Below are 13,845 nucleotides of genomic sequence, written 5' to 3' on the forward strand. Positions count from 1 at the left end.
CAAGGGTCTCGTTCCTGTAGGAATGATAATATGACTAGGGTCTTACTGATAACTCCAGTTTCCACTTTACCATTGGGTCATAGAACACGCTTAGACCTGAAGCTTTAGGTGGAGTCGATGCTCGGTACCTGCAGCTGCATAAGCAAACTGTCGAACACATACATATAAACCATATCATAATATACCGTGAAAAGGGAATGGAAGTGATACAACTTACCCATAAAGAGCAGTGCGACACTTTTCCCTTTCACCCAAGCACATCAAGGATAAAACACAATGTATGTCTGAACAAATAATCATCAATAAACATAATGATTAAATCGTAATATCACATATATAATCCATCTTAATAATCATCTAACTATCAAAGCATAGATAACATCAAATAATCACATCATAGTCAACAATATGAAAAATCATCATTATTCCAACAATCCAGAGAGCATAGAGTATGAGTGTCACATATGAATCCAGAAGACATAGACAAACATCATATCAAAATCAAAATCAATCAACACAAAAAGGGTCGAAACCACACAAAAAAATCAAAGCCACAAAGTCTGTCAAGCCAAAAGAGAGAGGGCACTACATCCTCCCCCTAGTATCAGGCTTACTCCTGGAAGCCTGCAAAGAGATACATATAGAGCTCATACATACGAGAAGCCTCCTCCCAAGTAGCAGAAGACTCATCATTAGGATCTTACTGGACCCTGACCTACTCAATATCTCTACCTCTGAGAACCTGATGCCTGTGCTCCAGAACGCCCACGGGCTCTAGAGCTAGCTGCCCATCCTCGACCAGTAGAGCAGTCCAATCAAGAATGTGAGAAATATTAGGATGATATTGATGAAGAATTAAAACATGGAAAACATCATGAATGCATGAGAGACTAGGCAACAACGACAATCGATAGGCAATAGGGCAAATCCTCTCTAGAATCTCAAACGAGCCAACAAAACTCAGTGCAAGATTAGAGCCCTTCCTGTAACGGATTGGACTCTTCCATAGATGTACACGTAGAAATACTCGATCATCGATCGAGAACTGACGATCCACCCTATGCACGTCGACATACTTATTTTGCCAATCCTGCGTCGCCACTAATTGCTCTCTGATGCTCACCACCTGCTGCTCCATATCTCTAAGCATATCCGGACCCAAATGCACTCTATCCTCTAATTGGTCCCAACTCAAGGGAGTCTGACAAGGACGACCATATAATGCATGAAAGGGAGCCATACCGATAGAATTGTGGTACCCATTGTTATAAGTGAATTCCACCAAGTATAGGTACTCCTCCCAATGAGTTTGCTAGTCCATGACGTACATCCGAAGCATGTCCTCCAACACCTGGTTGACCCTCTTAGTCTACCTGTCGGTCTCAGGATGGTAGGCTGAATTGAAGTTCAGTTGAGTCCCTAACGCCTGCTGAAGAGACTTCCAAAGGGCTGAAGTGAACACGAGATCTCTATCAGAAATGATCTTTCGTGGAATGCCATGAAGTCTAACAATATTCTCCATGAAAATTCTAGCCACTGTTGCTGCATTATAAGAAGATTAGATAGGTGAGAAATGTGCAACTTTGGTCAACCTGTCCACGGTGACCATAATAGTGTCATGACGACGTGGGGACTTAAGTAATCCCACAATGAAATCCATAGAAACAATGTCCCACTTCCACATTGGAACAAGGTGCTGTTGCAAAAGACCTACCAGATGTCGATGCTTTGCCTTCACTTTTTGGCACTCTAAGCACTGAGCTACAAAATCAGCTATATCCCTCTTCATACCCAGCCAAAAATACAACTGCCAAAGATCCACATGGATCTTCTTAACACTAGGATGAGCAGAATATGGTGCTCGATGCGACTCAGATAGAATTAAAGTACGAAGATCCTCGGAAGAAGGAGCATGAATACGTCCAATATGCCACAAATTATCATCAGAATCGAGGGAATAACCTACGAATATACCTTCCAAATCTCTACTAGACTCCACCTTAGAACGAACTTCTTGATACCAGGTGTCTGTTGGGAGTGTTGCCACAATCTGACCTCTCAAATCCACCTAAAGAGAGACTGTTGAAATATCATGTTGACGACGACTAAGGGTATCTGCAACTACATTCTCCTTTCCTTGAATATATTTAACCTCAAAGTCATATTCACATAAGAATTCCATCCACCACCTCTTCCTAGCATTCAGGTTCGGCTGCGTAAATATGTACTACAAGCTGCGATGATCTATATGCAACTCGAACCGATGCCCAAAGAGAAAGTTTCTCCAATGAATCAAAGCATGCACAATGACCGCCAACTCAAGATCATGTGTAGGATAATTAAGCTCATGGCGCTTGAGTTTACGAGACTCATAAGAAATCACTCTCCCATCCTACATTAACACCGCCCCTAACCCTTCCAAGGACGCATCTTTACAGACCATGAAATCACAAGACGGATCGGGAACTGCCGAAATAGGTGCACTGGTCAACCTCTCCTTAAGGATTTGAAACGCTTCCTGACACTTCTCTTACCACACAAACTTCTTCCCTTTCCTCTGCAGGGAAGTGATACAATGAGAAATCCTAGAGAACCCCTGAACAAACCTCCAATAATAACCCGCCAAACCAATGAAACTGTGAACCTTAGAGACATTCGTGGGTGCGGGCCACTCATAGATAGCTTGGATCTTTGAGAGATCCACTGCAATACCATCACCAAAGATGACATGCCCATGATACTTAATCTCCATCTGAAAGAATTCACACTTTGCCAAATTTGCATACAATCGGCTCTCCCTCAAACATTACAATACTTGCCTCAGATGTTCCTCATTCTCTTCCATGGTCCTAGAATAAACCAATATGTCATTAAGGAATGTGAGGACAAATCTATCTAGATAAGTCCCGAACACGCCATTCATAAGGCCCATGAAGACATATGGTGCATTAGTAAACTCGAATGGCACAACAATGAACTCATAATGACCATAGCGAGTACATAAAATTGTCTTATGCATATCCACCTCCATAATCCTCAACTGGTAGTAACTTGACTTAAGATCAATCTTGGAAAGTACCTTCACACCCTTAATCTGATCAAATAAATCATCAATCCGTGGCAGCGGGTATCAATTCTTCACTGTAACTTTGTTCAACTGTCGATAATCAATGCACAATCGAAGTGACCCATCCTTCTTCTTCACAAATATAACATGTGCTCCCCAAGGAGAGACACTAGGACGGATAAACCCTTTCGCCAATAGATATTCCAACTACAAATGAAGTTCTTCAAGCTCCTGTGTTGTCATCCAATAATTTCACTTAAACTTACCTACCCACAAGCAATCGATCTCTAAAGCAATAGTTCTTCCAATTAGAGCTCAAGACATCTCCAAAGGGACAATAGTTCCATCGATCAAGCTATCTATCCCTCGCTAACCCCATGCATCGTGTGTGAAACAGCAATCGGTATAACCCAACAGCAATGGAACTTACAATGGCAAACGATCTTACCTACGCATACTATCGCTAGCAATCAAACAACCAATCTCTCTCTCGCTAACACCATCGCTAGCACTCTCACTTCTACCGGGCCCCTTACACACTCATTCACGCTAGCTCAAAAACAAAAAAAAGCTACTACCGATTCGATCCAGCCGTAGCCCAACAATAGGCTACCTTGTTACGTACCACTAGTGCTCCAGCCGCGGAATGAAGTGGTTCCTCCCATGCCGATTCCGGCGAAAGAATCCGGATCGATTACGCGCTCAAGAAGTCGTGGGTGGGGGTCTAGTAAGTCGAGAAGTTATTGTTGGGCCATCCCCCGATGAACACGAAGGAGGGAGGCGGACATAGAAAGGAACATCCCGATAAAGCGAGTTTGGCGCGAGTCAACTGTGCGCCAGTCGAGGTGTTCATGGGGAATTCTAGTTGTGTGGAATCGTTGAGATGGAGCATGGAGAAGTTGTTGATACATCCCCTGGCAACTACTGTTCCCAACCCAACCCCATAATTCCCGGGGGCCCTATAATAATCTACAATTATTATTGGGGGGGTGGGGGCGGGGGGGCCAGGGGCCCTACTATTCTAATGGGCGCGGAGGATATAGATTAGGCGAACGTGCCCTTAGAATAGTAGGGGCCCACTCTTATATTCCCCTACATATGAACAGGGTGGGTGGGGGGCCCTTTTTTCATCTTATTCCTCCCACCCACCCAACTATAGTTCCCCCCCCACTATAGCCTCCAACCCTACCTTAGTCTCCTCCTCCCACCCGGAACCGCGTTTTTCAAATAGCTACCATAGAACTACTATTCTGCCGTTGGGGAACCGCGTTTTTCAAATAGCTATAATTCCCCCTCGGTGGGGTCGTCGTATTACGTAAATAGTAGTGATGCCACCATATATCCGGATACAACTGATGACCGATATGAGTCGTATTGGGTGATGCCACCATCTATTATATACGTGATACAACCCCTGGGGAATCCGGAGGCGCCTTCTGGTAGGGGTCGAGTGAACGTTTCACTTTTGAGCTAGTCATATTATGCTAGAGATATCGGTAGGACACAACTGCGGAGGGGAGTTCTTTTATCCTTCGATCTCGTTTCTTCATCCGAAGCATGCATTAGCGGGCTGTTTTGGTTTCAACCCGAGCAACTAAACTATAGTTCTCATCGAACAGCGCCAACTAAACTATAGTTGCATCTTAAAACGTATCTTTCAACCCGAAGCCCATTAGTTCGCTCCCACCCCCACCCCCTCCTTATATAGTTCTAGTTGGATCCCATCCCACTACTCACCCTCGACAATTTTGACACCTCGGGGCCCAGGGGCCAACTCAACTTCTATGGTAGTTCATCTACCCCATAGAATAGTAGGGCCATAGAACTACTATTCTACCGTTGGGTGGGTTGGGTTGGGAATAGTAGTTGGGTGGGAGGCCCCTACCTAGGCGGGAGGCCCAGATAGGGGTGGGTGGGTCCCCCCCCCAGCTAGATTGGTTGGGAAGTATCTATCTGTAGTTGATCGCCACCCCCAAGCACATGTGAGCCGGGTGACTTTAGCTCTGTTGTTCCGGTTTCTTGTTTCATTGATTCTTGTTGGTTGGGAAGGCAGCGCCCAGAGGGACTTACCGCTCCATCCGACCGTGTTTATGTTTATCCTGACCGAGAGGGACTCAGGGCATTCGACCTCCTGCATCCAGAGATCCATCAGCAGTATCGAGAAAGATAGAGGCGAAATAGAGGATCCGCTCCTCTCCACCCTACCCGTCTATTGGAAGAAAGTGAGGTTAATACATAAATGAAGTAACAACAACTATTAGAAAGTTGAAAGTTATTTCTTTCTCGCTTTATGGAGCCTTTGGAATGGAATGGCGCACCACCACAGAAACTATAGGCGTGCCTCTGTTCCATTGGTTGGGTTCTGAATGCTCGAAGAAAGCAATAATGGTTAGTCGAGTGGATTTGGCCTATCTTAGGTTGGGTTGAATCCTTCCGCCCTTCCCGGATATGCTGCTGATGCCATTCCCGGATTGACTACTGGTGCTGGATCGACTGCTGGTGTGGGGTATGAACCAACTAGCTCCGCTGCTGGACCCGGAACTGTGACCAGAGCTACTGGGACAGGAAGAGGTGCTGGACGAGGTGGTGGTGCTGCTTCAAAAGGACGCCTGCTCGGGCGGAATCAGAAGCTCCCTCGACGGCTCGACTGGCATTGGTTATCGAATCGAATGATCTGCATATAGCTATTGATGGTGAATGAACTGGGGCCCCTACAATTCTATGGTGCTGGCTCCGGTCCAACAAATGCTACTGGTGTTGGCGGCTAGATCGACCGAATTGACAGAGTCGACCATAATTGACAGAATCTACTGCTCGGTCAACCAAATAACCTGCTCTGCATTGAGGCAGCTTCATCAACTGCATAATCAACAGGAACAACTGCATCAACAACTGGACCAACTGTGTAATCGACAGGAAAACAATTACACCCTACTCACCCCGTAACCGGGGGTGGGTGGGAGGACTTATCCTATATCCACCCACCGCCCCTTATAATAGTAGGGGCCATAGAATAGTAGGGGCCCACCCAACCCAACTATAGATTCCCAACTAGAGTTTCCCGGAACTAGAACTCCCATCCACCCACCCCGATTAATGTACGCCTGCTAGAGTAACCCGCACACGCTAGAATACTTACTCAGTGAATAACTATACCCCAATTAATCAGCTTGCTAGAGTAACGCTCAAATAGTTCTAGAATCGAGCGAATACGCTAAATAGTTCTAGAATCGCCCCATAGAATTGTAGGGGAATACGCTAGAATAAGGAATCGTCAGTTCGTTGGCATGTTACGTATAGAATCGGGGTAGGGGAGAGGGCCAATTCTAGTTGTCACAACTAGCCATAGAATAGTAGGGGGGGTAGGTGATCCGGCTAGCTGTAGATGTAGATGTAGACGAGGGGGAGCGGAGCGACCCCGTTGTATCTAGTCTCTGGCTGTCTATACCAATCTCTGCATTCCGGGGCTATCTCTCCAGCTGGCTATCTGTCGGTCTATCTATCGGTCTATCTCTGGAGCTGGCTATCTATCCAGCTGTCCATCTGTCTAGCTTGCTATCTATCCGGCTATCTATCGATCGATCCATCGGTCTATGTCTGTGTTTATGGGGGTATGGGCTATCTCTATCTCTCGGGCCTAAAGCTAAGTAATCTAGGGGGAGGGGAGCGACCCGGTTCTGATGTATAGCTCTATCTCTGTCTCGATCGCTCTATCCATCAATGGCTGATCAATCTCTGTCTCTATCCCCGTCTCTCTGTCTGCGGGTAATGGGTAATGGCAAATTGATACGTAATAGGGCTGTGAGTGTTGGGTGGTGGGTATGATCTTCTAGAGTATGGGGGCTCATCGTTAATGAGAGCAGGGGTGGTTCCTGTGGGTGAATATAGGGGTGGTCCCTCTGTTTGTGAATAGTAGGGTTGGGCCGGGGTGGTCCCTGTGGGCTATTGACTGACTATAAGTAGGGAAGGGTTGACTGATCTGTGCAGTCGGGGGGCCCCTACTATCCATAGGCTCCCGCTCCCCCCCTTAAAGCCTCTTAACCCAGGGTAGTTTGTCTGGTTAGGTAATAATAATAAGTGATATTACGTATAAATGAAAGGTGGCCATTGGTCTACTACTAGAGTTCATCTTCAATCCGGTGGTATCTCTGTCTCCATCCCCGTCTCTGTCTTTGTCTCCATCTGTGCCTGTATCTGGATCTCCGTCTCTATCTGTCTCCGGGAGGTGGGGCCCTTGGGGTCGTTCGGTAGGTTTGTTTGTTAAGGAGGGTAGGGCTGCCATTAATCAGCCTGCTAGACTTTCTATAGTGGGGGGGGGGTGGGGAATTCTAGCTACTATAGTTGAAACAATGGGGTATCCTCTTTTTTGCGACTAGGGAGAACTATAGTTGGCGGCTTGACCCTTGTATCCTTGCGGCCAGTAGAGAGAAAAGGAAGGTGGGGCCTATAGAGGGAGATAGTAGGGGGGTGGGTTTGACTATACTCTAATGCGTAGGTAGGGGTGCCATCGGCTGTCCCCAGGGTTTGACTCGGGCTAAAGAGGATAATGGCTTGCATTCGTACAAAACGAAGGAAGGGGGCCTTGGCATTTGCTGTTTGGGCGGCCCCCTCTCTCCCTATCTGGTGTTGGGTTCGCTCGGGCTGTAGGGTGGGGGTCGAGCGTCTGGGGAAGCCCCCCCGCCCTTTCTCAACATAGTCGGGGGGTTTCGGTAGAACGTATGTAATGGGGGGGGCTCGCCGTATCCTTCCCCCGTTCGTCCCCATTGTAGAGTAGGGGTCTAGCCTACTACTATAGTATGTATGCCCGCTGGTCGGGAGGCCTGCTGGTCGGGAGATCAAGAGAAAGCACTCCTGTTCTCTATGCGGGGTGGGGTGGGCCCAATGTTGTGATTGGTAACAGAGATAGAGGGGAGAGAGAGGCGTTATTCTAGCGTCATTCTAGCGGGCGTACATTAATTGACTGATTAATAAGGGGTGGGTGGGAGGCCCCGCGAGGGAGTAGCCCCAAAGCAATAAGAAAGAAGCGGGGCCCAACCACAAGATAGCTCTATAAACGGAACATCCAATACCCTATAGAAGAGTAGGGCGCTTCCCCTATCCCTCGTATATGGTATGGAAGGAAGAGTGGGGAATGCACCACATGTGACGTGTATAGTACGAGTGCCCACACTACACTAAAGCCCACACTACACTAAAGGCCCTCAAGTATCAGGTTTCTTTCTCGGTATGGTTGTTGGACGGTCGAGTGGAGAGTGTTGGTCCGGAAGGAGGGAGAGTGACCCATCATATAGTATGGTTGGTTTCTACCCGGTGTTGGGTCTAGTTGGATGCGCATCATGTTACGTCTATAGGAAGGGGTGCATGAATGCCCCGGTTGAGTGGTTGGTCTCCAGTCGATAGTCGGATAGGGCTGCTTCAACTAACATTCTAGAATTGCCGGGGTTCCCTACTATTCTAAAGGGGAATTGCCAGGGTTCCCGGGGCAAGTTATTCGACAAGATAAACTGCTAGGTAAAATGATGCTACTGCTACCTTTGCTGGCGACGCTTCTTATTTATGGTGAGGGTGCCTAGGGGACCTCCAACTATATACCGACTACCTAACCCCCCCTACTATTTGAAGGGGCGGGTGGGAGGCCCTTCAAATAGTAGGGCCCTGGCCCCCCCCCAATAATAATTGTAGATTATTGTAGGGGCCCAACCCAATTATATCTCCATGCAGGGTGGGGGGGGCCCCTACTATTCTATGGTAGTTCGGCCCTACTATTTGAAGGGCCCAACTATAGTTCCCTAATTTCGAGATACCTCCCCCCAGCCCCCCTACAATTCTATGGGGGTAGGGCAAGCTCGGAGTTTTCTAGCACTTATTGATGCCACCTACTATTCTAAAGGGCTAGCAGGTTGATTAATGAACTGCAGTCAAGCCCTACAATTCTATGGGACTGATTAATGGGGGCCCTACTGTTCTAAGGAGAAACCTGCGAGAAAGCGAATAGTAGGGGGCTAGCCCTCCAATTAATGGTAGCCTGCTAGAGTAACAATTCTAGTTGGGGGGCCTGCATTGGGACTATAGTTCCGGGTTGGGTGGGAGCTATAGGTATGGTGCGCTACTTATCACTATGTGTTGACCAGAACTCGCGTTAATGCAACGGGCCTGACTAACTCCTAGAAGCTCCCACCCAACCCAACAGAGGAAGAGTGCGCACCTTAAAGAATAGTAAGGGCCTTGCCCAACTAGCTGTCATTGAGATGGGCATATAATCTACTGTGATGAATGATTGCATAGGAGACATCCCCCAGCCGCCCCCCCGGGAGGAAGATTAGTTTAGGGGCTATATTATTGTAGGGGCCATAGAAAACTATAGAAACTATATCTCCCTCCAACTATAGTGGGGGGCACTGATTAATTGCCGTGGGAAGATATAATTCGAATAAACATTTGCAACCATAGAATAGTAGGGGGGCCTCGCGCCCATTATCCTTCCACGTGGCGGGTGATCGCAGGTCCGTTGATCCAGGTTCGGGAGATGGAAGCAAACGAGAGAGACCTTATCTCAGATATGGGGAGAAAGGAATGAGATTGATCGAGTTGACCGACGCGACTGCTTTCTTCATTGTCCCATCGATCGATATCAGTACGCGTCTCGCCCCTCCATCTCACTCGGGCCCCGCGCTACCGAACGTATGTGCTGGCTTCGAATCCATATCCATTGGTAGTGGATGGCTGGTGCAGGTGGGGAGCAACCCGACCGGATGAGTTAATCCGTCAATGGGGAATTGGAGCCCTATATATCTATGGGGGGGCGGATGAATCAAGTTAGCTGCAGAGCACGTGATCGAAACGATACCACCCAGAAGAATGCTGGCCTACTATTCGCCCGGGCGGATCGACACCCCAAATAAACTATAGGGCGCCCTTCTTTTCCATTATTCTAGTGAATCGCTGAGAGATATCTTGCTGATGCTGATGGGTGACCCAGGAATCAAAGCAGCTGGTCCGGGCTGATCTCGCCTCCAATTGTGTCCCTGGAATATGGTGGATCGGTCGCCCATTGACTCGACCGGTGAGTAAGAAGGAGAAGGAGCCGGGTCGACAAAGGATTCATTCATGGCAGAGCCCGGTGATATCGAGCCTCGACTTGTGCCTCTCTGCTAGATGTACGTGACTCGACTGCCCCCATTTTTGCCTGGCTAAAAACGGGGAAGCCTGCCACCAACTACTACTTCTTCTTACTCTGCCTCTCGAATGAGATGTTGGAATCGACAGAAGCGGAGGCACCGGCCATCGATGGAGGCGAGCAGACGAAAGCGAGCAAACCTTCCCCGGCTGCATCAATGCAACTATATAAAGAAGGGCGCCTGCTCGTAAACCCAGGAGTTAACGCGTCGGTTGGTTCGAATGAACAGTAATTAATTGTTGACAGATCTTGATGAAGCAGGGGTGTTACTGATTCAAAAGGGAGGGGGATAAGACGAGAAGGTTTCATTTTAGTACCCGGCCTGGCACGAGAACCCGGGGAGGGAGATGGCGATTCTATATGTCACATGGGGGGTGGGTGGCCGGGTAGGGCATGTTACATATAGAATCGAGTTTGGCTTAGGCTAGTCCTGCTAGAGGTTGCGAGAAAGGAACTGAACGTTAGTTTCCCACCCCCTCGACATTTCATCAATCCCCTACAATTCTATGGGCTCAATCTGCCGCTAGACTAGATTCTATATTCTATACGTCACATGGGTGGCCCTACGCTGAAAACAATTGAGAAACCCACCCAGATGAATTAAAGCTGGTTAAAGGCCCCATAGAATTGTAGGGAACCGCCCTATTCCTTCTTATGTCCCTTCGGTAAGCACTTTCTCTTTCTTTCCTTATTCTCGACCTTTCCTTTCCCTCCTCTCGGTGGGGCTTTCTCTGTCCTTTCATCACCCTTCCATCCCTTGGTAGTGGTAGGTGTATCTGTCTCATATGTCCTCCTTCCTCTGTTGCGATAACTACACTTCCTCCATGGGGTGATGGTTATTCAACCGGATAAGCTTAAACTGGTGGGACTGGAGGATATGAATCTTGAGCTGGAACCAGGTAAACTTAAATCGCTGCTAAAACGAATGCTTCATTGGTTGGATCTGGAAGGGATATTGCGGGCTATCGAATTGCTTATTCTACCTCTGCCTTTGTCTATGATGCAACCTATTATGACTATGCCTTTCTAGCTATCTTTGCTCCTGCTGGCTATTCAATTGGTGGTTATGGGTCCATGAGGTCAACTAGGCACTCTGCTCTTGGAACCCGGTAAACTGGCGTGGGATCAACAATTGAAGGATCCGGAACAGGCCTATTGATTCATTCGTAAGCTTAACCTAAGACTTTATCGGAGTTTCATAACATGAGCATATGAATCAGACAGATTGGTGAGTGTTCCCTATGTACCTGATAAAATGTGGTAGTTCCTGATTAAACCCAGCATTTCCCGAGCTAGGTACGCTCCTTACCAGATGATAAAGTGACTAGTCGATCGACACATGGCGAATAGGGAATTCAACTTTGATTTCCTCCCACCCGCAGTATAGATAGTAGGGCGATCATTTGACCATCCTTTCGTGTTGCTTTTGTCCGAGCCCCAATCTCGTCGACCCGGAACTGCTTCCTGTGCTCCTGCCTTTGACCTCGATTCTATACGTAACATGCCAACTAATCTACCTCCAACTATCCCTCGGCTGGGGCAATTCTATGGGCAGTGGATAGCAGTGGCAAAACTAGGCAAATTGAGGAGGGAAACAGCGGATAGCAGCGACACAGCGACAAAACTTTGAAGGGCTAGCAGGTTGAGGTTGGTCGAGCGACTTGAAGTACCTCTCCACTTCACTACTCTTGCATTCCAAACTAATCACTCTCCGGTTCATATGGCTTTCAAAGTGACATAACTAAATTCCCCTAATACACCATACCTTTCTAAGATCATTCGGCTGGTATACTGACTGTTCAAGTGACCAAACTCAATTCCCCTCCTAACCCGCCCCGGCACTTGATCAAAAGTCCGGTTCATATAGCTTTCAAAGTGACATTCATCCCGTAGGGGCCCTCCGTTCCCGCCCCGATAGTCGATCGAATCGCTGGTTCATATAGCAACCAAAGTGACATGAATCAATTTGCCTAATACACACTACCGACACTTTATCGAATCGTTGGTCGTATGACTGACAAAGTGACATGAATCAATTCCCCTAATACACCATACCGGCACTTTATCGAATCGCTGGTCGTATGACTGTGAAAGTGACCGCCCCGCCCCTACTATTCTTCTCTGGGCCACCCTCTCTTCTCCGGGGCATGTTACGTATGGAATCGAGACCCCGCCCTCCCGTTAATTAATTGACTCTAGCAAGTTAATTAATCGTATGCTAGCAGGTTAATGAACTGACGATTCCCTCCCGGTGGGGGGCTCAGGGTACTCTAGCAAGTTAATTAATCGTATTCTAGCGTATTCTAGCAAGCGAATTAATTACTACCCCCTACTGTTTTAAAGGTAAGGGCTAGCAACTAGAATTCTCAAAAGCAAGCTGATTAATGAACGTGTGTGGGGAAACTATTGCCGGGGGGAGGGATTTTAGATTGGGGGGCATAGTTATGAACGGATTAATGAACTGATGGCATTAACCCCTTTAAACCATTATAATGGAGGCCCCCTTATTAATTAGCCTGCTAGAATAAGGAGGCGGAACTATATCTCCCACCCACCCTGCTGCGGGCCCTCTGCACTATCGATCAAAACGAATGGAAGAATGAAGGAGTGTTCATTGTACCTGGTAATCGACTGCGTCGACATGGCATTTCACGGGGCTGGTTCAGAGGCAACATGTGCTGCTTCCACCCGGTCAACCGAATCAACTAGCTCTAGGGCTGGATATGTAACTCGAGGATCTGGAACGGGGCTACCCCTCCTCCTGTTGCTTTTGCCTCCACCCCACTGGCTGAAGCATCTATTACGGGTGACTCTTCACCCAGAACTGGGACCGGGTTCTCAATCTCGATCAATAGGCTCTGCCCGGGTCGTCTACTGGTTCAACCACAATTGGTGTTACTTCTGTCGCTCCCCCCACCGCCGTAGCTTATGGTTCCATCGCCTTTGTAGCTGCCTCTGCATCTGTTGTTGGAACCACTAAATCAACTGGATCATCCGGGTCATCATCTGAATCTGGATATGGATCCGCCGGAACTGGCTCCCGATCTGTCAATGGCGGGGATACGTGCTCCACTTCCGTTGCTATCCGTGCCCATGCTGCCGGGTGCCGCAGCCTCTGCTCCTGGTGCTTCTCCAACGGCTTCATATACAGCTACATCAACCGCTGAAACGACTGCTTCACCGACTGACTCAACATGGCAGGGGCTGAATCGAGACCGAGCTCGTGCTAGGTGGTAGTAGTAGCTTCCCGTTTTTTGCTCGGATGGCTATGGCTCCGGATATGCTGCTGATGCCATTCCCGGATCGACTACTGGTGCTGGATCGACTGCTGGTGTGGGGTATGAACCAACTAACTCCGCTGCTGGACCCAGAACTGTGACCAGAGCTACTGGGACAGGAAGAGGTGCTGGACGAGGTGGTGGTGCTGCTTCAAAAGGACGCCTGCTCGGGCGGAATCAGAAGCTCCCTCGACGGCTCGACTGGCATTGGTTATCGAATCGAATGATCTGCATATAGCTATTGATGGTGAATGAACTGGGGCCCCTACAATTCTATGGTGTTGGCTTCGGTCCAACAAATGCTACTAGTGCTGGCGGCTGGA

General features: G+C 48.1%; 1 protein-coding gene across 1 annotated transcript; it reads right to left on the reverse strand.

Moving 5' to 3' along the window:
- Nucleotides 1-715: 715 nt before the first annotated feature.
- On the reverse strand, nucleotides 716-1,240 carry LOC131071481 (uncharacterized). Its single transcript, XM_058007365.2, has one exon. It carries the CDS (start codon nucleotides 1,238-1,240, stop codon nucleotides 716-718), a length of 525 nt encoding a protein of 174 aa, XP_057863348.2.
- Between the last annotated feature and the right edge of the window lie 12,605 nt (nucleotides 1,241-13,845).

This window comes from Cryptomeria japonica, chromosome 10, assembly GCF_030272615.1.
Source record: "Cryptomeria japonica chromosome 10, Sugi_1.0, whole genome shotgun sequence".
Classification (NCBI taxonomy): Eukaryota; Viridiplantae; Streptophyta; class Pinopsida; order Cupressales; family Cupressaceae; genus Cryptomeria; species Cryptomeria japonica.